Consider the following 21,714-nt stretch of genomic DNA (forward strand, 5'->3'; position numbering starts at 1 on the left):
AAGCATTGTTATTTTGGGAGCTGCACCTACAGCACACGCTTCTCATAACCTGCCGTGTGTTCAGAGGAGTCAGCCCACAGGATTCCTATTCCTTTGCCCCCCATTGTCTCACTTTAATTACTGCTGCATAAATTACGTATTAATCACCACTGTCTATACTGTGAGAATACAGCAAGTGTTTCATCGAGTGCAGGTAAAAGCTGTGATGCCAGACCAGATCACTGAGGCCACAGAGGTAAAGGAGACTAGTCTTGAAACAACTGGGACAGGCTAAGTATGGAGCAACATGCATTTTCATATATTTTCAAGAAAAATGTGCATTTTCTCAATATTTGTGCAAATATAATGATGTATAAAATATCTGACTCATCCAAGGCTTTGGACTTAATCAAACATACATTAAATAAATGACATGTATGTATGCTTTCTGCACAGTGTTAAGAGGTGACTGGCAGGAGATGTCCAGATGGGCAACAATGCTGCATCTTCAGCTTTGTTCTCTGGAGAGAACGTTTCAGATTTTGATTCTTCGGTGAGATGCTGCTTAAAGGTCCACTGTGTAGGAATTAGTGGCATCTAGTGGTGATGTTACAGATTGTCTTTAAGAGCTCTACAGTGGCCAGCGCAAAAACGTGACTGGCCCCATCTAGAGCCAAAGTTTGGTAGTCCATTCTAGTCTCTTGTAGAACAACATGGCGTACTCCATAGAGCAGGGATGTATAAAGACAGCTGGATACAGCATTGGAGACGGGACCACGCCTCCTCAGTTCCTCAGTAGCGCATGCAGCCAAAAAATTTGACTTCCTGGTAATAAAATTACCCAGATCTTCTGCATCATGGAGCATGCGCATTAGAGACATCCCTTGTAGCCTTCCGGTAACTTGAATGGGAATAAAATAATTTTATCTTGTAGGTAGCCTATTATAGACTTTCAAAATGTTATTGGACCAATGGAACAAGTCATTTTGCGAGGGTAGTGATGCTAAGAAAGATTTATCCACAGATTTACAGACGTCTCTTTCCCAGTGTTAGTCTAAGCGGAAAAGTGTTCTTGAGCCCGATGGCATCACATGACGGATCCAGAGGTTGTAGTTAAACAGTTAGTCCACTATGTCAAATAGGCTTCAAAGTCAAGCGCTCTTCCTGGAGGCCTGGGACCTGCTTGTTAGGTAGGCCTACCTAAAAATGGCTCATTCTTAGGTAATAAAAACACAGTTCTTATTTTCAGGTGATTATAAACTAATCAAAACCTAATTATGAATATTATATTATCGACCATTTCTGACATTAGATGCCTCTAAATCCTACACACTGGACCTTAAGATACACAAAATGGCACTGTAACATCTAAGATATGGTATGTAACTGGCTTAAAAAGTCAAAAGATGTTTTCCTGTATCATTTTTCCAAACATGAATGTGTTCAACATTCCTCAGCATCAGGAGGTACAATGCAGCACAGGGGCTGCAAGATGGAGAAGGAAAAACTTGACACCTGATTGGATAATTAGGTAACAATTTATAATTTTCTAAAAACAAAACACAAGTAAATGACACAGGTCTATATCAGCTGGATGCCCTGAAACATTTACATGTTAGGACGAAATATGATGGGCTAACCAATTTCCCCTTTGCATCTTTTGTGCTACTCTTATTTCATTGATATATCACAATCCCATTAGACTATACAGTGTGTTTTATTATGTTTTGCATCTGCAGCATCTGTGTTTTTGCACTGTGCAGCCTGCATTGATGTTATAGTATCAGGTTGAATCCACCAGTTTTCAGTCTTGTTATCGTCCTTCGCTCAGATGCAACACAGAGGCTTTAAATCGTTACAGCATAGTAAATTCCCAGTGTTTTACTACACTCCCAGAAATAACCGTCCCCTGAAGGAGTCCATTAGTCCCAGGCCGAGATGGGTAGATGGGTGAGGTCGACGCGTCACGGTAATGAATCAAGGGGGATGGGACAACGTTACGCGCAGCACCCCACCAGCCTCTCACGTCCAATGAAGGCTCAGAGTGGATTCGCAAAGAGGAGGATGACTCCCACTTTGCTCTCCGTGGCTGGTCGCAGAGGGCGGGGCTCCGTGCTTGCGTTTGACAGCTGCGAAATAGAAAATGTATAGCGCATAGATGGTCTGGGGAAACCATGCTGCTCCAAGGCAAGGGTACTATCACAAGGAATAGGATGCAGCATGCCCCTTAATAGCCCTGCGCATGCCCTCGTAAATCTGGGCTAATTGGGGAAAGCGAAATAGTAAATAAGGGAAATAATTTGCTTTCATTGTGCATGTAAGTCTGGGATTTTAGGGACCATGCATCGTGCGTTCTCGTTCCCAGTGACAGTGGAGCGCAGTCGGACCAAGGAGCGCCTGGAGGCGAGTCTGGCCGGGTTATGTGAGCTGGAGCTCCGTAAGCAGAGGCAGGAGTGCCTGGTGCTGGGGGCGCTGGCTCTTGGAGACCCTCTGCTCCAGGACTGCTCCAGAGGAGAGCTGGCGTGTTTCAGCAGCTGGGGGCAGGAAAACTTGACACTGAGGCGTCAGCTGGTAAGAAGTTTGACTGTCTTTTACTGCATGTTTGGATTCCTGCAGACTTGCACCACATCACCACTTGAAACCCTACTCTACCCCATGTACCATATCCTACATAGTTGTGAATATCTAACAGCCTTTACAGGGTATCCTCGTCGTAACCCGCCTGACCGTTGGATGGACTCTTGGTCTGGGCTGCGCCTTTTGTGTGGAGGTGACCTCTATCTGCAAAAAAAGTTACTCAACTTGATTAATAGGGTGTCTGTTTGAAAGGATGTAATGCGTTTCTGCGCTTTGGGCTGAGATTTATGCATGTGGGTAACGAAATCAGGGGGTGGAGCACCCGCCGTTTGTAGCACAGACCGACTATTTAATGGCCCATTGTTCCCTCATCATGGACTTTTGTAGGTTTTACTACTTAACAAGCTCTTATTTGTGCTCTCTACACATCATAAAGGAATGAATTATCCCTTCAGCTTGAATGTCGCTGTTGCAGCCAACATTTTTATGCCATAATCATCTCCCGTTTAATTGACAAGCTGGCTTTTTATGTCGAGCTCCAGCAAAGTTGCGACAAATTTACATGAGAATTAAGAACTGGGTTATCCAAGAAAACTTCCAGTGACAGCGTTTCTACAACAGCATCTCCCACAGAAAGTTTTACGCACCACTGCCCCCGACACCACTGTGCGTTTTTTAATGGTCTGCATTTTGTTTTATTTCTCATTCCGCAGCTTAAGTTTAATGTTGGAGTCTTTTGAGTTTTGTTTCCGTTTGGCCGCTGCGCAGCGCGCAAGCTGTCGCAACATAGCTACAATAGGAAGCCATTATTAAAGAGGGTGAAAAAGAAATTAAATCAGCCGCCTCCTCTTCACACCTCCTTCTCTCCTCCCTCCTCCCTCCTCCGACTGGGGCCTAACAATAGGCGCATATGGAGCAGAATACTAATGATTCCTACCGAGGCCCCAGTGAGAGGATAAGGCGCATAGGTGGCCTGGTACCCTGGCGTCAGTTGGGTATGGCATGAGATGGGCACTGTGATTTATTTTCCTTTTAATGAGTCCACGTCTGAGCTTGTGGACTGGTTAAATGATTCTGATATAAAACAAAGATTAATTTAATTAGAAAGCCAATTTGAAAGATGTACAGGAGCGCATGAGGGTCAAGTGTTTCCAGTCTTATAAATTCATATCCCCCCGCTGCTGGTGGTTTCTCATCCACACATTGACAGGGAACAGCCATTTTCAATGCCAGTGAGGGATTGACACGCGTTTCCCCTCAGGCCTGCATATTTTCCCGTTTTCATTTTCTGCGCAGCGCGTCTGTGGATCGATGTTTATTAACTGTTATGCTTATCCAAGCGTGTGAGTAATTACACTGGATATTCCTCAGGAGACTACGATTTTTTCCCGGACTCTAATTGAAGTCTCAAATTGAGTCTTCATGATATCAGGTCACCATCTGCGTCCGAGCCAAATCCCCAATCTCATCTTCCATGTAGGTTAAAGTCGCCAAAATGCGCAGTTCACGGAGTGACACAGAAACAACAGACCCGTGGGACTGCCAGCGTGTGCGCGTGCTTGTGTGTTACTGCCCTGAACATGAATGTGGCCCCCAGACAGCCTGAGAGGCCCTTCTCTCCTGGATACAGTGTGTGGTGTTGAAGGTGTTGACAGCTGTGCGACGCCAGACAGCAGCTGGGAAAGCATGAAGCTCTGACCTCCCTCTCAGCTACCTACTGTGTGTGTTTGAAGAGAGTGGAACAGAGTGTATGAATGAGTGTGTGAGTGTGTGACATACATGTGTCCATCTGTGTGGAGCAGTGTCTGATTTGTAGTGTTCTGAAATTGTATTTAATCTCCTCTGAAAAATATAAATTGACTTTAAATCAAGATTATCATCTGTGCATGTGTGTTTACAGGCAAATGGTCTCTGAATGAATGTGTGTGTTCCTTCCTCCTGCAGGATCGTGTAGTTTTTTGCTTTGTGCGTTTACTAAACCGCTGCCTTGTCATCAGTCAGGCTGTGTGTGCTTGTGTTAAAACAGCAGCACATAATTAGTGAGCCTATATAGCAGTTAGTCTACTCAGCAGTGAGCGAGCACTCGTGTGGATCACTGGATGGTTTCCTCCGCTTTGTGCCTGCACACAAAGATTAAAAAAAAGAACCCAGACGTCTGTGTTATTTGGCTCATGTGTGCATGTGTGCAATCAGGCAAATGCTCCTCTGATACATGCATGCAAATGCACGTTGTCCAATACACATTTGCAAACATTATGTGCACAGACACACCATGAGATGGACTCTGAGCTGGTGCCACACATGAGCACAGGCTGGTGTGCGTCTCTCTTAAGAGACTCCATTCACAGCCAGCCCGCCCTGCTGCCCTGCCTGCAAGCCCCTGTGCACATACGACAGAGTCAGAGCATGCTAATGAACGCCATTCACCACGGTTATGTAAACACTGTGAGCGCCTCTGTGTCAACTTCCGTCAAATTAGAATTTTTCATTAATTTACCTTGCTAAAATAAAGCATTTATAATGTGTGTGTCTGTTCCAAGCGAGGAGGGATCAGTGGTTTAGTCAAGCAGCGGAGCAGGGGGCATGGCGTCTTGTGTGTGTATCTGTGTGTGTGTGTGTGTCTCCAGCCTCCCACAGTCTTCTCTGTGTGGAGCCAGTCACAACATTGCTTTAATTATAGAGTGTCCAGCAGTGTTGCTGCATGCCTCATGTGTCCTGCTCCATACATTTTTATATCCTGGCGTTCAAACCCCTTCAACCGCTAACTTGTTAGAGGTTCATTCTACAGATTAAAATCCTCTTTTCAACAGCCAAAGTCCATATTGTGCATTTTTCCTGAATGGAAGAATTGCAGTGTCTCTATGCTGCCCTTCTCTGCCATCAAAAGCTCATTTGTGTCCTCGCTTGGAATTTTGTCGTCAGACTATGTCCCGCTTTTTATTTTCAGTAGCTGAAGAAGATGTAAAGTGACATTAGGCAGTAATCAGGCATTGTGTTGTCTTCGATTCACCTGCTGGTCAGCCTTTTTTATATTGAAAGAGCAGGTGGTCCTGATGTGTTGTACACCCAGTGTGCAACATCTTAATGGCTAGGTGAGGCCGGCTGCATCGTGTCCTCGGTCTCCCCCATCCCCCCACCAGCCTGGAGCAGAGGATGCAGTAAAACAGTAATGATACAGTGTGCAGAGTGTCAAGGAACCAGTGTGAGACCATTAATAATGAAGTGCAATCAAAAGACCAACCAGCAAAATGGTCCCTGCCTCTGTATGAACCTGCTCCAAAAGCCACACTGCTAAATGCTGTATTGTGTCGGCTTGTTGTTGTTCGTCCACAAAGGTTTGTTTGTTTTCTGCAGCGTTATAATTTAATAACCAGCTCCATGGTTTCCACAGTGTGTTTGTTTGTATGTGTGCGTGCACTGGTGGGCATGGCCACAAAGAGGCGGCAAGCAATCAATTGTGTGAATCAGCATCATTGATTAATTGATTTCCAATAGCTTCCCCTCCTCCCAGCTATTTCTCTACCCCACACCAGTAGCTAAAACAAAGCTCCCCACTCTTCGCTTCTGCCACACAAAACCGTCTTGATGTAGTGATGCTAATGCTTTGTTTATAGTAAAACAATAAGCACTCTTGTGGAGACAAAAGAAATGACAGTGTTTGGGGTGAAGAGGTTGTGTGGGAAGCATAGGTTAGCTTGGGTCAATTGCTCTTCAACAGCGTTCGCATTATGGCCGCATTCAGTCTGCAGGACAAAGGAGTCGGAGCACAAGCACTGACTGGCGCACTGACCGAAAGATCACTGACTGGCTGTTCAGACCAAGTTTCCTGTTTTCCAGAAAATTTTCTTTTGGCACATTTCAGTTTTTAGGAGATAAATATGCACACAGACACAAACAAATGCTATGTTTTGAGCTTGAGCTGTGAAGGAAGAGTTATGTAACAGTATTTGGTCCAGGAATTTGACCAATGTGACCTTTAATGAGCAAGAGTCGACAGTTGTGTCGCTGTAACAGAGTTTGTTTTCAGCCCATTGTAATCACTGGGCTGTATGCGTGATTCCCAGGGGCGGCGCTGCTGAGCACTAATCTAGGCTGGGGCCTGCTGCCCGGATGTGCATTTCCCACCTGGTGTTTGTGTCACTGGCGCGGTCGATAATTTGGTGTGGCTGTTGAAGACGCTTTGTCTCCTCACATTTGGGTTACTAGAGGCTGTAAGTGTAGCTGGCTCGTCTCTGGACGACAGATCCAGAGTGAGATTGTCAGCTTCATGTTCTTGCTCAACCCAACTTCACTGCTGAGTGGGAGAGCGGCAGCCTGCGGCCCTCATCCTCCTGCTGTCTGGGGGGCCGCACCTCTGTTTTCCAGCTAGTCTTATGCCAGCCTGCTTCATCGCCCCGGCCTCCACTCGCTGCTTTGTCTGCCAGGGTTGTCTCTAAATGTTTCCACAGCTCCACGATCCATGCTCCTCTGTCCTACATGACTGGTTTTGACTTTAATTGTATCTTTTCTTCATTTTTCTCAGATATAGTTGGTTTGGCTCCTCGGCCTCAGCCCGTGCTCGCCAAAGTGTGGCGAGGCTGTCCATTTTAGGGTACGAGGAATGCTAATGATTGCCAGTCAGAATACAAACAGTGTGTGTTTTGTTTCCTTCTCTTTCTTTTCCTTGGTTGCTGTTAATTACCGGTGACCATATTTTAAGATAAAATTAATGTTTATATTTTGGGAAATTATGTCTCTGACAAAGTGATTTTGGACCTGTGTGACTTTTTGGGTTCTAGTGGTCAAATTTCCAAAGAATTTTCTGGGATTGAAATTCCACTAAGTGTCAACAGTACTATAAAAATACTTTATATTTCCAGCCATGCCAGCACCTCTGTGAGGATGCACATATAGACATGCTGCTGCTTTGAGCTAAATGTTAATGTCAGCATGCCCACATACTCACTATGTATAATGTTTATCATGTTCACCCTCTTAGTTCAGTGTATTAGCATGCTAGCACTCGCTAATTAACACCCAACACGTTAAGTTTTGCAGGTATTTGGTCACAAAACAAAGTATTGTACAAACTAAAAATTTGAGCTGATGGTGGCGCTAGATGAAAGGTTGATGGTTCACCTAAATAAATACAGTTCATCCTGAGGGGAACATGAATGGCTGCACCAGATGACATGATCATTTATTCAATAGATGTTGAGACATGTCACTAAAAACCGAACGTAATGACTTCATGGTGGCACTGGAGGAAAAGTCAGAGGGTAACCAAAGTCAATAGACTTTAACCTCTGGGAACCATAACTGACTGTAAAAAAAAACATGTAAAAATCCAATTGTAGCCTCGTAGAGATATTTCAGTCTAGACCAAAGTGGTGGGTCAACCGACAGACCGTCATCACTGCCCCTAAAGCCACAAGCATGGTTACCAGTATGACAAACCGTGCTGTCTGATCATTTCTCATCAGCTGTTTTGCACATTTTCACACCACAGGACATGTCTACATTACAGTAGGCAGTGTTTTATTGACATGGACACACAAATGTACAAAGGCAGTCCTCAGGAAGTGCTGAGGACTGTGGCAGTTTTCTGACAGGTGCTCCATCATAGCTGGTCTGTAATGTAAGAAGTGTCACCTTGTTACGAGGACATGCTCAATCTTCTGGTAATGAAGTCTCTTAATGAGCCCTGAGTGTCAACGGTAGCGCTTCCAACAAAATGTGGTGTGTGTGTGTGTGTGTGTGTGTGTGTGTGTGTGTGTGTGTGTGTTAACTCATGTGGACACGCTTGCGTGCAAGTGTCTGCAGATGTCAGTATGTGTGGCAGATGATGTCGACATGAGACTGGCACAAATTGTCTGGCTGGTTGAAGTAACATGTCCAATTTTACTGTCTTGCCACAGTGTGTGTGCGTGTGTGTGTGTGTGTGTGTGTGTGTGTGTGTGTGTGTGTGTGCTCCTGCACCCCTGTCTGTATGACAACCAATTATCATGTTAAAGATACAAGTAGGAGGTTGAGTGTGTTTTGTCTTTCCTTGTTTTTAATTTTTTTTCTGTGCCCGTCTCAGCAGTATGAGCAAGCACATGTGTCTGTATATCTGGATAGCATGTGTCTGCATGTGTGTGTGGATGTAACCCCCCCCCCCCACTCACATGAAAGAACATCCCCCCTACCCTTTACAGAGCCTTGAATTATTCATGTTCTGACTCACTGCTTCCCCTGTAAGCTCGCTCACGCCAGAGAGCCCAGTGACAGATATGGATGCTGTACACGGATGCACTTCAGTGATGCAGAGCAGTGACCTGTGATGGCCACATTTGTATTTTAGTAACTAGTGAAGGAGAATCTGCATCTAAATGGTGGCTTTATTACTTTTTGACATGTTGTGTTTTTACTTTTTGGGGTCATTTTTATTGTAAATACACCACAGTAACAATAAAAAATCTTGCTTTCTGTCCATCTTTGGAAATAAAATGACTGCTGCTTGTACAAACGGTTATAATTAAGTCAGTAGGTGATAACATAATACATCCTGTACTAGCTGGATTCTTTTCTATTTTACACACACTTTATTTAAATCTACCCATAATACAAAACACTTGTGTGCAAATTTCAGAGTTTATCTCCACAGGTGACTGATGATTATCTGCATGCCAAACAAAACGAACGCCGGCGTGCAGCTGGAGAAACAAGCACTGAAGCATTCACAGCTGTGCTTCTGTCATTAGTGTTTCTGCAAGCCAGTAATTTGATTGCAAGAACTGTTTGAACTTTTTGCTTTGTTGTTGAAATCACTGATTGTTACGGTCTACTTAAAAATTACTTCTCCATAGTGCAATCAAGTACAGACAACAGGAAAACAGTGTGTGTGTGTGTGTGTTTGTGTTTCAGAGTGCCCTTCAGAGTTCCCCATGGGGCCTGATGCAGGCACTGGAACAGCAGGTGGGAGAGCTGAGGATCGACACGGATGATGGCTGCTATGATGGAGCTCAAGGAGACACAGGCGACAGTCGGCCAAGTTCTGGTACTTTCAATGTTTTAAACCTTTTCTGTGATCACAGCTCTGACATGCATGTAGTTACTGGGGCAGCAGTAGCTCAGTCCACAGGGTCCTGGGTCGGGAACTGGAGGGTTGCTGACTTAAGTCCCCATCTGGACCTAATATAGAGTGTGGACTGGTGGCTGGAGAGGTGCCAGTTCCCCTCATGGGCACCATCGAGGCACCCCTGAGCAAGCCACTGAACCCCATGTGCTTGGGGGGGCCTGTCCATGGGCAGCCTCCTCACTCTGATGCATGTATAGGTCTTGTTTGTGCATGTGTGTGTATTCTGGGCCTGTGTGTTTATGACAACAGAGTGAAAAATTGAATTTCCCATCAGGGATTATTTAAGTATGTCTTCTTTTTCTTGAAAGGCGAACTATGTCCATTTTCAAAATTTGTACATGTTATTCTTATGGTCTAAGACAGTACAAAAATATTAGTGAACATGATCAACTCTCTCCCAAATCCAAAGACTAGAACGCTTAAAACACTCAAACTTGTGATGTCATTAAGTATAAAGTCTGGAGCTGCTCCATAGACAGTGAATGGTAAAATATGTTATAGCCGACACTGAGAGCAGCAGGGGGGATGATCTGAGTATATCAGTACATTTTCTGTTTCGGCACTGACAACACTACAACAGAATAAAGCTCATTTAGGTATAACAAAGAAAACAAACATTCTGTGGATCCACAAAATCAGGCTCCCATTTACTGTCTAAGTAGCAGCTCCAGACTTTATACTTGATGACATCATAAGCTCGAAACTTACTGTGGTTTCGGACTTCGAGATAGAGTAGTTTATGTTCACAGATATTAGCCTTTTTTCGATAGGAGTTGTGCAAATTTGCAGGAAAGCCCAATCAGTCTTCTTTCAGCATGTGCAGTATAAAAACAAAATCGGGGAGTGCGGCAAAATGACGCCTGCCTACTTTTGTTCATACAGAATGTGCCTTTTTTGGGGCAATGAGGGGCGTGAGCAAGTAACAAAACGTGTAGCTCAGCGTGTGGCGTAAACAGTGACGTACTCTGAGGGAAGCCGTGGCTGGTCAGTCCTTCGGCGATTCTCTCATAAGTTGGCCCGTCCTTCACCGTCCCCGTCACTTAACTGTTATTGGCCTCTTCGTTTGCGAGGACAAGGAGGGCGCGCAATTCCTTGTCTCCCCAGTTCCTCATCTTTACTGTAGTGTCTGTTCTGCCAACATGACTACCCTACGAGGCGGAAAACTGGGCACCTTAGATCAACTCGCCAATCCGGCTCTGTGTGTCTAAACACTCGCACTTTTCCGGCAAAACGGCCCAATATTCGCCGAAAATCTGGCAGTGTAAAAGGGGCTATTGACTGAACTTTCCCTAGGCCAAGGAAATGACATACTGGAATTCTAAATTAAGTGGTATTCCCCTTTAAGAATTATTAAATGAGCACTTCACTGACAAAGACCATGCCAATAAAGATAAAGATTTAGAGGAGTTTACTGTATATGATAGGTCAGAGTCCGGAGGGATGAAGGATGAAGGGAAGAGGATCGAGGGATGAAGGGACAAGGGTCGAGGGTTGAAAGGATGAGGGCTAAGGTATGAGGGGATGGAGTGTGAGGGATGAAGGCTGGGTCTCCAGGTAATTGACCGGTGTGGTGATGAACATGTTGGTTGAAGGCGGGAACACAAGAGGGAAAAGGAAGGAGTTGAGGCTCTCTTGTCATAAACTCAGATTCATATAAAGCCCCTGATGGTTCCTGTATTCAGACAAGAGAGAGCAGGAAGATGTAAGATGCAAAAAGGGGTTGAGGGGGTGAACTGAGTCAAAGAGGAAGAGAATGGATCAGGTATGTTTAAATACTTCTGGGCGGAAATGGGGTACGATCAAGGCATGGTCTTCGTTTCCCGTACTTTCCCGAAGCCACTGAGTGGATTTTTCTGCATGAAACATGTGCTCCGTGCAACATAACTCATGTTTTCTCTTTGCATTTCTAAATATTGTAATGTTAATTCTTCTTGTTGCTCATTCATGCTCCAGTTGTTTGTAATTTTGTTTTGTGGCCTATTTGTGAAATGCGGTGAGACACTGCCTGCATCAAGCAGCATACTTTCAGAGAACTGGAACAGTCAGTGAGCTATAATAAATTAAACAGTCATCTCCCCTCTTTTTCTCTAATTGTGCTTCCTAGGTTTCTATGAGTCGAGTGAGGGTCAGTCGCCTAAAGGAAGGTCTTGTTCCACTGAGCCCACAGAGGCAGCCTCATCCTGGGTGTACAGCAACGACAGGCCAAAGTCTGTGGGTAAGAAAAATAGCAGCAGATCTGGAAAGACTGACGTACATAAAACATTCTTGCTCTATATGTAAGTGAAGCAACACAAATTTTAGCATTTTGTCATTGTAAGCTCTTAGAATCAGAGCATGCATTCACCTCTTCTTTCCCTTTTCTAACAAGGAAAAAAGATTTGTCGACCTTCTCTGGTGTCCATTGTCATGTAACTAATCCATACATTAAAAAACATAGATGCAGCATCTGATGTCACTTTTTTTTTGAAGGGATTTATGTTGACTTTGGATTTAGTCTCATTGCTATGTTGCCACGAGAATCAGAAATAGCTGAGGAGATCAGGTGAAAAGAACAAGCTGCAGCCACCACAGCTGAGAGAAATGCTTACAAACTCTCTGTATTGTAAGATTTAATATTCCAGTAAATGAAAATGTGTTTAAATTTGGCACCAAGGCATACATTAGACGTGAAATAATTTGTGTGTCTATGTCTTATTTTTACATTTGTTTTTTGTTTGTTTGTTTTCAGTATTATAATTATGCCCCTGCACCTCGACAACAGTGTTGTTTTCTGTTATTAGGAGACCCCCTCATGCTTAATGGAGAACTGGATGTGCCAGTCCACCACACCACCTTACCCCGCTCTTTCTCTGCCCCTTACCCACCTCTGGAGGGCATCGCTGAGGAGGGTACAGCAGTGGACTCCTGGCAGTGGGAACCCAGCAGAGCCAACCAGCCCTGGCAACAGCAACCTGCGGAAGATCAGGTCACAGAGGAAGACTACCAGCAGGCCTTGAGGGTAGAGAGTTACATCCTAACTCTCATCCAGCGTCATACCGTTCCACCGCGGCCGTGTCAGCCTCGCACCACTCTGAGCCCAGACCCCCCATACTGCAGTGCCTCCGGACACAGCTCCTTACACAGGAGAACTCCTTCTCTTACCACACATCCCCATGTTGACCTTTCGGCAAACCCCAAGAGCCAGGGCTGGGGTTGTGACCCGCTGGAGGGGGAGGCGTGTGGAGGAGAGGCCCCATCTTTGGAAGAGGACTGCTATCTGGCTCTGCCCTACCCCCAGTCCAGGCCACACTCCCTGGCTGAGAGGCTACCATCACCTCTGCCCTCCCTGGACCCCAACTGTGGTGTTGGGGCTCTTGACCTTTGTTGTGAACCCCCATCCCCCCAGCATTACTTACATCCACATCCAACAATTCATCACAAGCACAATTTAGTAAGTGCTCAGTATATCCCTGGACAGGGTTGCCACGCCCCTGTGCGCTCCCCAAGACACTACAACCCAGAGCAGCCAAGGCCCAATCGAGCTATCACCTCTCCTGAACACCTGAACTCCAAGTCCAGAACTTCTAAGAAGAGCCACAATGAGCGACAGAGAGCTAAGAAATCTAGTAGTAAAACTAGTCGATCCCAGTCTGAAAACAGCCTCCTGGGTCAGCGAGTGCTGCCTGAGCGCAGGTACAGCACCACCGAGAGGCACCAAGGCAGAGGGGATCTTGCTCAGAACCAAAACCAAGTCACTGGACCACAGGTGGGCAACAACAGCCACAACGAGAGCCGACGATGGTGCTCCAATCTGGAGCTCAGCCAGGACGAAGGGGAGACCCTAACAGGGCAGGCACAGAGACGACCACCTAGAAAAGCTCGCCATGGTCAGTCTTGCCCCCATTCCCAACCCCAGAACTACCACCACCACCAGCAGCAGCAGCACACCCAGCGCTGGCACCCAGACTTCCAGGAGAGAGCTCCTCTCTGTCAGGGAGAGGAGGGCTACGCTGGTGCCGCCCCCGCAGAGTCCGAGTCCAGCATGAGCGAGGTGTATTCCCCGGCCTCCAGCTCGCTGTCCAGCGACTCAGATGAGAGCGGGGGGCTTGTGTGGCCCCAGCAGCTGCCACCACGTCTTGCTTCTACCTCCTCCTCATCCTCACCTTCACCACAAGCCACCGCCAACACCTCCTCTCAACCGAAAGCCTTTGTCAAGATCAAAGCCTCTCATGCTCTTAAAAAGAAGATCCTCAGATTCCGCTCAGGGTCACTCAAAGTCATGACTACTGTATGAGGAAATGCTCAGTCCTGTTTTCAACCCATAACCTTTACTACTGTGATGTAAAGCCATCGTCAGAGCAACACTGCGGCTGCTACTTTGGTCAAGGATCATATAACTAACCAACCCAGGCTTTGTACTCAACTACCTCTAATTACAGGATGTTCTTAGTGAGAGACATTAACATTAATAGGGGTGATTAAAGATCTGCCAGAGATCATCTGGTTGAATTTATCTTGTAGCTGACAGCCATCAGACGCTAGACTAATTGACCTTTTCCTGCTCCAACTGGTGGGATGGAATTAAAGTTACAATGTGTTGACACGGACCACATTAAAGCTAAGTGACTGAATATGCTGCCAGCGTTTCTTAATGTCTGTTGGCCTTAATTAATCAAAGATCTGTGATTGATTAACTCCTACAGTGTAGAGTTGGACAAATGCAAGTCTACACGACTAGGAGCTACATTGTCAAAAGACCTTAACGCGAAAGCTCTAGAAATTAGATGCAAATGTTTTACTGCACTGATTTTTCTAAGAAATATGGATACAGTTTCTCTCTTTGAGGGGTCCAAAATTTCCACTAATTTCCGTGTAATGTGCTACTAATCAGAGAGAACAGCTCAATTCAAACCCAAGTAAATATCCATAAAATATTCACTTATAATTGGCAACTTTATGCTCAAATTTCAGATTTTGCATGGTCAGCTAACCTGCTCTGCACACAAAAAAAAACCTCACAAGGTTACACGGCCAATTAATTGGAGTTATCTGGTGTGAACCATTTGAACACTGTTTCTATTTTCCCCAAAATCAGCACCAAATGAAATAGTTCTTCCCAGGAAACTTCTTGGAAATGATTCAGAAATGCTTTGGGTATCATCCTGAAATTACAGACCCATAAAAAGAAGCATTGCTAAAACCATGACTTCAGACTCAGCCAGTTAGCCAGCATTCCTATAGAGAAAATCTCTCATTTGTGCAGGAGTGAGCAAATATGTAATATAACAAATCTATGTTTACATTTGGTTTCCCTACAGTCTCCAGATTTATCAGCCGATTGTGGATCCCAGAGCAGGGAATATCCCTTTATCCTTACTGTCCATAATACTCAGCTCTGCTTCTCTGTAAACTGTGCTGTAGGGACCACTGAGCATTATCAGGTCTGTGAATCAGGAGTGGGTTTAGTAAATGAGACATAGTAAGGGACCAGAGTACATGCATGCATGCACATACAGTATGTGTAAGTGCACAGATTAATTAAAACACGAGGCACAGACTTGGACACTTTTGTAAATATGTATGTTTTTGTATATACCATCATGTGGCCTTGTTTGGAATGAATGTAGTTTGTAAATAAAGAGGATTTTGCTCTTAAATTTGGTGTTTTAAAACTTTTATTTATTTTTTTTCCTTAAAATACCCTTATACAACAAGATTAATCTAAAACACCATAAATAAACATAAATATGCACAAGACAAGTGGTTAAAAATGATAATGAATTTACATTTTATAGACCTCTGTGGACAAATTTGGAGAAACTGCCTGAACCAAACTGATATGACAAGCCTACAAACATCACCTAATTGTCCCTTTTGTCCTCAGGGTCTCAGCTCAGGAGTTGTATGGATCATGCACCAGAGCCACTGAGCATCAGAGATGTAGAGTGTAGCTCCCTCTTGTGGTCTATTGCTGTGGCTTTCTGTTATTACTGTGATAAACTGTGACATGTGGTTAAAAACTATGTCTGTATATTTAAGAATATTTTTCACAATACACTTGATTCACAACACAAAAAGTAGTAAAAAAAAAAAAAAAAAAGAAGAAGCATTTTTACATCTCTGCTAATGACAGAAATACCCCCCAAAAAACAGAAGTGTTCACAGTTTTTTTGCATAATACATGAATGTTTACTGGAAATCATGCAGAGTGGCAACAGTTCCTTATTTGTATTCTTGAGGCTGTCATGATAACATGTTTCAGTTGCATCTGCAACAAAGTGCGGAGTTCAGACCTTGGGCAGCTGCCCAAGCTGATCGTGGCCACCTCAGATAATTCTTGTAGTCTAGTTTCAGCAGACTCACTGCAGCGTGTTTCAGAAGCTAAAGGAAATATAAGCCTCGTCTGTTTTTGCACAGAGTCACAACACGTTGCACAGTGCGGATAGAATTTTCCTGCTAACAGTCACACTTTGACTTTGTCTGTAGGCTACAGCACAACAAAAGAAGCAACCGGAAATAACAATAAACACAACTGGTGGGGGACCCGTAGAAAGAGCAGGGCCTCCAACAATGTGTTCGGCAGAAAACGAGCCCTTTGCGAGTTATGTAGATTGCCGCCTCGGAAATACATCTGTGCTCAAAGAAGAGCTCATGGTAAAATGAAAATGGTGCCATTTGCTATATACATCTTTATACAAAATTGTATGTTCATTTTACATAAAGTAATCATTTAAAAATTCCTTTAAATTAATAATTTTCTTATTGTCTTTGGTATTTTTGTCACATTGAGACACGCAATGATGGTTGCTGGGTAAAGTTTATGTTGATGTTGTCCAATGTCAAGTCTCTTTTTAATCATGTGTCGAGACAATACAATATAATAATAATCGCATGCACCGGATCCTATCCTAACTACCTTGTACCACTGCAAAGAAAAGAAACAATTTAGCTACCTTCCGGTACTTATGTATTGTGGAAGCACGCGGTATGTGGACACAGTATGTGGTATGATGCCGTGGTGGACAGAACAAAAACATTGCAGGCAGACCATTGAGAGCTGCACCAGGTGGAATTGTCCCTCATGGCTCCCTCACAGTCAGATAAGCAAAAGAGGGACCAATTCATCTTGTAACGTACCCTAACTTCAGTGGATCATAACATATCGGTTAAAGAATTGATCTGCAGATGCTCTAGTTCAAAACAAGACCAAACTTTTCAATGGATGTCAGTTTTGAGCCAGGACAAAGGCCACAATGTGGCCTGTTAGCCGAGCAAACTTCCGGAAAAACTTACGGCCCCTACCAGTCATTTAAGAGGAGGATTTAGCACAACCACAAATGATGTTAATAAATAATGATGATAGAAAATGTGATTAAAACAGGTTTTCCAACAGTTGTGAATCACCACAACCACAAAAGATCCTTGGGCACTCAGTCATACATGTGCACACAAACTATGAGGCTGATTGGTCCAGTAGCAGGGTTGCTATTTTCACACTTTTATATGGGCATGGAGATAGTCTCACTTTTATAACTAAAGCTTACTCCACAGTAGCCTGAATCAGAGTCAATGCACTTTCAAATTTTAGTTGTCTCCTTTCCCGTGCTCGAGCTCTTGGTGTCCATAGTAGCGATGCTCATCTTGGCCGTAGGGTCCTCACTGATGAAGTGGAGCATGTTGCGCAGGGAGCGGTTCATGCTGTCTTTGAAGCCCCGGCCCAAACACACATAAAGCAGCGGGTTGAGGCAGCTGTTGAAATACGCCAGGCAGAGTGCTAAAGTGTGTGCCAGGTAAACTTTTGGGCTGTTAGGGGATTTTCGAGGGGTCACCAACAGTACAAAGTCCAAAATGTGCAGTGGGAGCCAGCAGAGGAAGAAGCTTAGCACCACAGCAATGATGACCCTCAGCGTGCGCTTGGAGCGGGGCCGACCCCGTGACAGTCCACTCTCTGTTTTCCAGTATACAACCAAGTGACAGGCTACAATCACCAGGAAAGGGAGGGCGAATCCCACCACAAAGCGGTAGGAGGTGACGAGCCAGGCACTGAGGGTAGTGTACACTCCCTGACACTCTCGCTTTTCATCACCTGCTTTGATCTCCTTGGTGTAGACAAACTGGGGGATGCTGCCTATCAGGGCAAGGCACCAGATACCAACACACCCGAAGACAGCCTGCTTAGGTCGCCTCTTGTTCTGACACCAAATAGGTCTGCTGACCAGCATCCAGCGATCCACACTGATCACAACCAGCTGCAGGACACTGCAGTACATCACCACGTAAAACAGGCTTTTGACCAATGTGCAAGCCAGTGAGCCAAAGTGCCAGTGGTCATCATGGGCTAGAGGGACCATCAGCAGAGGGAGCGAGAGGCAGCACAGAAGATCAGCCAGCGCAAGATTGAGGAACCAGAGAGAGGTGACAGAGCGTTGCATGCAGAACCCCGTCACCCACACCACAATAGCATTCCCGGGGACACCCAGCAGGACCACGAGGCCATAAAAAACAAGAGCCACGATCTGGATCGGTTGAATCGCAGGGGTCAAAGTGTCAGGAAACTCAGGCAGTGTGTAATTATAGTCAGGTATAGCACTGGAGTTAAAATCGTAATCCCAATAGTCTTCCATGGCTGGTTTGAGCTGGAGATGGAAAAGATGTGAAACAGCATTATAACCTTTTTATTCAACAGAATAAATGAATGTACAAAATAATATATTTACCATGCTGTACACTTTGCACATCCCCTGATTAATATTTAGCACATCCTGCACAAAACTGTAAGTTTTCTCACTCTGAAACAGCTATATTGTACATATTTAGGTTATAGTAGTCTTTTAAAGTGATCTTATTGTGATGTTTCTTTTGTATATTTATGTTCTTGACTTTTTATTTCCTCTTAATATGTTTTTTATAGGTGTAATGTATGCACCAAAGACCAGAGCAAACTCCTTGTAAGTGAAAGCCAACTTATCTTATTTTGATGCTGATTAATGTGGTGTGAGACATATTTTCAAATGTAAATCAAGTATGAATGTTCACAATTGTTCTGTGTAAAACTATAAATATGTCCATAATTTAGCCCAACACAGTCATAACAGGTGATACAGTTAGTTTAACCTGAGTAAAGTTAACTTAGATGACTAATTAATTAAATATTATTAATTAAATCTATCTTAGAAATATGTAAAATATTTTAAGCAAAGCATTAAACAATTACATTTTGCTGGTATTTCTACTCACAGTTTCAGTGGCCATGTTGCACCCACAAAGCTTGCAGGAAGTGTTGGACCTGTTCTGCTTTTAAGTGTGTCTTATACCCTCCGCCCCTAACGCACACCCATACACTTCGACACACTCACCCTTGCACAACAGTTCATCTATACTAAAAAAAATATGGACTAAGACTAGTAGCCTTCCTTGGAAAAAGTTTAAAGAAATTTTATTTTTTCACACTTCATTTATATGTATGTATTTACTGTGCCTCTGTGGCTGTGACCTCAGAGGACAGAACGAGCCCAGTAAAATTTTACATGTCACAAAAGCAAACATTATTTAGTCTGAGTTTATAGATGTTTTTTATTTTGTAGTGTAAATTTAGGAACATGCAAATTGGGTAGAATTACCTAAAAAAAAAAGTGATATAAACCCCAAAATAATTTCAAACATTAGTGGGACAAAATACTTTATTGTCAAATTCATAATAATAATTTTACAGTAACACAACAGCTTTTTCATATATACAAGTTATTCACAAATCAGCCTACACACAAATAACTATTAATATACAACTATAGTTCTCAGTGGTGCCTACAACTGTTGTAATGAAGAGCAACTAGAGCTGCCTGCCTTTCTTGGTTCAACGTGTGTGACAACAAATTGAACGTCCACTTCTGTCTGAAAAAAAAAAAGCCTCTGTAACCCTGACGGAAAATATTTATTTTAAGATCACAGTATTAGTCAGCATTTATCACCCACTAAACACGTGATGATGAGACATCTGATATGAGGTATGGCTGCCTCACTGAAAAATGAATAACGTAACCACTGGATGTGGACTGTGAATTTTCTTTTTAACTTTATCTTAAAATGCTCCACACAATCAGGAAAGAGCAAAACAGCAAGTGGATCTAGAGTCCAGCCACCACATATTACAGCACTTTAATAAATACTGTTCATACTGAAGATATAACTACATAAATGTCCTCAAAAGCAACCCGTGAGGTCATGATGATGAACTATGAGGAAGATGTTTCATAAGATACAGGCTCTTACCTGTGCCAGAGACAGAGATGAAATTTAGGAAATTAACAAAGCACGAACTAAAGACACCATGTTGCTATGGCAGGATGTTCTATTTTAGCCCTATGACATCAGCAAGCCCTTAAAAATTAGGAAATAATAGGGGAAATGAAACACAAAGTCACAACATCAGCAAGAATTTCCCTAAATGTTTAAGAAACAGCAAATACACCATGTTGCTCAAATCACTGTCACCAACGTCAGCAAGCTGAGTTTTGTGCGTCTGAGAGTGTGTATTTGTGTCTCTGTTCATGTTGACATGCCTGCAGGCATGTCTGTGTATGTCCCTTCTTGTACGAATTGATATAACAGTGATTAGAAATATCACAGTTGGCGTGTTTACCTGTTTATCGGACAACTAAAACATTGACATTGGCTCTCAGTTCAATCTTTGCATCAAACTCCTGGTTGCTATGTTTTGTCAGTTGTTGCTGCCATACTTTATCAGGATGTTTCCTCACTGGGTCATCAGAGGGCAAGCAGAGTTCTCTGAGGTTGAGTCAGTTTAGGGCCGGAGCACTGCTCGGTGGAAGGGTAGGGGTGTCATCTCTAAATGCATCTGACTGTAGGTCTGCAAGGAAAAAAAGGTACAGTCTTTATACTGTGCTTTTCAAAAAAGAGAACTTCAGATGTTTGTATTTACTATGCATTCCCCAATACAGTGTACAACTTGCATTTTTAACATGAACTCCCATACAGATCCACTCTGCTCAGAGCTCTCAGCATTGAAAATGTGAAAACCAAAAAATATATTCCTTTCATTGCAAATGTAATATCCTCCTGAGACCCTGTGCCTCATATGAGGACATCACATTCTGGGTTTGCTGCACCTTAGACCTCATTCTGCTTAACTTAAGGCCCGTTTCCACCGCAGGAACTTCGGGGTAATTTTACGGGGCCGGGGCCGGGGCCGTTGGTGCGTGTCTCCACCGCAGGAACCACCCCCGAAGGACAGAGTTCCGGAACTTTTGGCTAAACAAGTCCCTGCCTCGGAGTAGGTACTCAGAACGGCTCAGAGAGACTCCTGGCTGGGACTTGGTGCTGATTGGATATACTCAAGGCGGGATGTGACGTTTTGTAATTACTATGGTTATCGTCGTAGATTAGCTGGGCTAACCGTTAGCTGTTAGCTGTTAGCTGTTAGCCGTTAGCGGTGTCTGTATTAACTCATTAACTCAATATACGGTCCATGAAAAAAATATTTTTTCCACCGGATATCTTAGTTACAACATGATTGAGCTAGCAAAGCAGTTTTGTGTTCATATGTGTGGTATTTATACAGTTTTGGGAAATCACGATGTCTAGAAAGCATCAGTGGCCGCAGCTGACAGGGACAGCTAACAGTAGCAGCAAAGCTAATATCAGGACGTCATCTGTTAAAAGCCTCCCGTTGTCGGATACGACATGAAACTACTCCAGTTAGCTCAATCATGTTGTAACTAAGACATCCGCTGGAAAAAAAAAAATTTTCACGGACCATTTATTGAATTATTGAGTTAATACAGACACCGCTAACGGCTAACAGCTAACAGCTAACTACGTCCCTACGTCACCCCGGTCAAAATGGTCGCGCAACGATTACATCACATCCAGAGCCCGGTAACTTTACAGGAACCTTCCTCCTACTCCGGTCTCTCAGTGGAGACACGGCGGTTGAGAGGGCCGAGCGATCTCTCTCACCACAATATACCACAGCGGTTCATCAGAACTCAAGGTCTTAAGCATGTGTTAGGTGCACCTTCTCCCCCTTGAATCCGGGCCTGCTCCCTGGCTCTGTGGGGGAT

At 44.0% G+C, this 21,714-nt stretch overlaps 3 protein-coding genes across 5 annotated transcripts in view; 1 reads left to right on the plus strand and 2 right to left on the minus strand.

Annotated features, from left to right (window-relative positions):
- The first annotated feature begins 2,087 nt into the window (after nucleotides 1-2,087).
- LOC126405920 (dapper homolog 3) lies at nucleotides 2,088-15,740 on the plus strand. Of its 2 annotated transcripts, none has more exons than XM_050069958.1 (4): nucleotides 2,088-2,550; nucleotides 9,442-9,574; nucleotides 11,760-11,870; nucleotides 12,436-15,740. In XM_050069958.1, the coding sequence occupies exons 1-4, from the start codon at nucleotides 2,320-2,322 to the stop codon at nucleotides 13,926-13,928; spliced, it is 1,968 nt and encodes a 655-aa protein (XP_049925915.1). In that variant the 5' UTR covers nucleotides 2,088-2,319; the 3' UTR covers nucleotides 13,929-15,740. The 2 variants fall into 2 exon arrangements, with proteins under 2 accessions (XP_049925915.1, XP_049925924.1); XM_050069967.1 differs by having other exon boundaries at nucleotides 2,410-2,550; nucleotides 12,417-15,740.
- Nucleotides 15,741-16,931: 1,191 nt separating this feature from the next.
- Nucleotides 16,932-18,926, minus strand: c5ar1 (complement C5a receptor 1). The gene is made up of 2 exons (XM_050069981.1): nucleotides 18,872-18,926; nucleotides 16,932-18,270 (listed from the first exon to the last, which is right to left on the minus strand). Exons 1-2 carry the CDS (start codon nucleotides 18,884-18,886, stop codon nucleotides 17,212-17,214), a joined length of 1,074 nt encoding a protein of 357 aa, XP_049925938.1. The 5' UTR covers nucleotides 18,887-18,926; the 3' UTR covers nucleotides 16,932-17,211.
- Nucleotides 18,927-19,296: 370 nt separating this feature from the next.
- lbhl (LBH regulator of WNT signaling pathway, like) overlaps nucleotides 19,297-21,714 on the minus strand; it is a 14,280-nt gene continuing 11,862 nt past the window's right edge. For both annotated transcript variants that reach the window (XM_050073570.1, XM_050073565.1), the window contains exon 4: nucleotides 19,297-20,501. In XM_050073570.1, the coding sequence (XP_049929527.1) occupies nucleotides 20,431-20,501 (71 nt within the window). In that variant the 3' untranslated portion in view covers nucleotides 19,297-20,430. The remainder of the gene's footprint in view (nucleotides 20,502-21,714) is intronic.

The sequence above is a fragment of the Epinephelus moara genome, chromosome 2, assembly GCF_006386435.1.
Source record: "Epinephelus moara isolate mb chromosome 2, YSFRI_EMoa_1.0, whole genome shotgun sequence".
Lineage (NCBI taxonomy): Eukaryota > Metazoa > Chordata > Actinopteri > Perciformes > Serranidae > Epinephelus > Epinephelus moara.

What these genes read in the sequence shown, in the direction of transcription:
- LOC126405920 (XM_050069958.1), top strand. Translation starts at nt 2,320, where the DNA reads ATGCATCGTGCGTTCTCGTTCCCAGTGACAGTGGAGCGCAGTCGGACC. An exon ending in TGACACTGAGGCGTCAGCTG is followed by an intron (nt 2,551 to 9,441) that starts GTAAGAAGTTTG and finishes TTTGTGTTTCAG; the next exon opens with AGTGCCCTTCAGAGTTCCCC. An exon ending in CGACAGGCCAAAGTCTGTGG is followed by an intron (nt 11,871 to 12,435) that starts GTAAGAAAAATA and finishes TTCTGTTATTAG; the next exon opens with GAGACCCCCTCATGCTTAAT.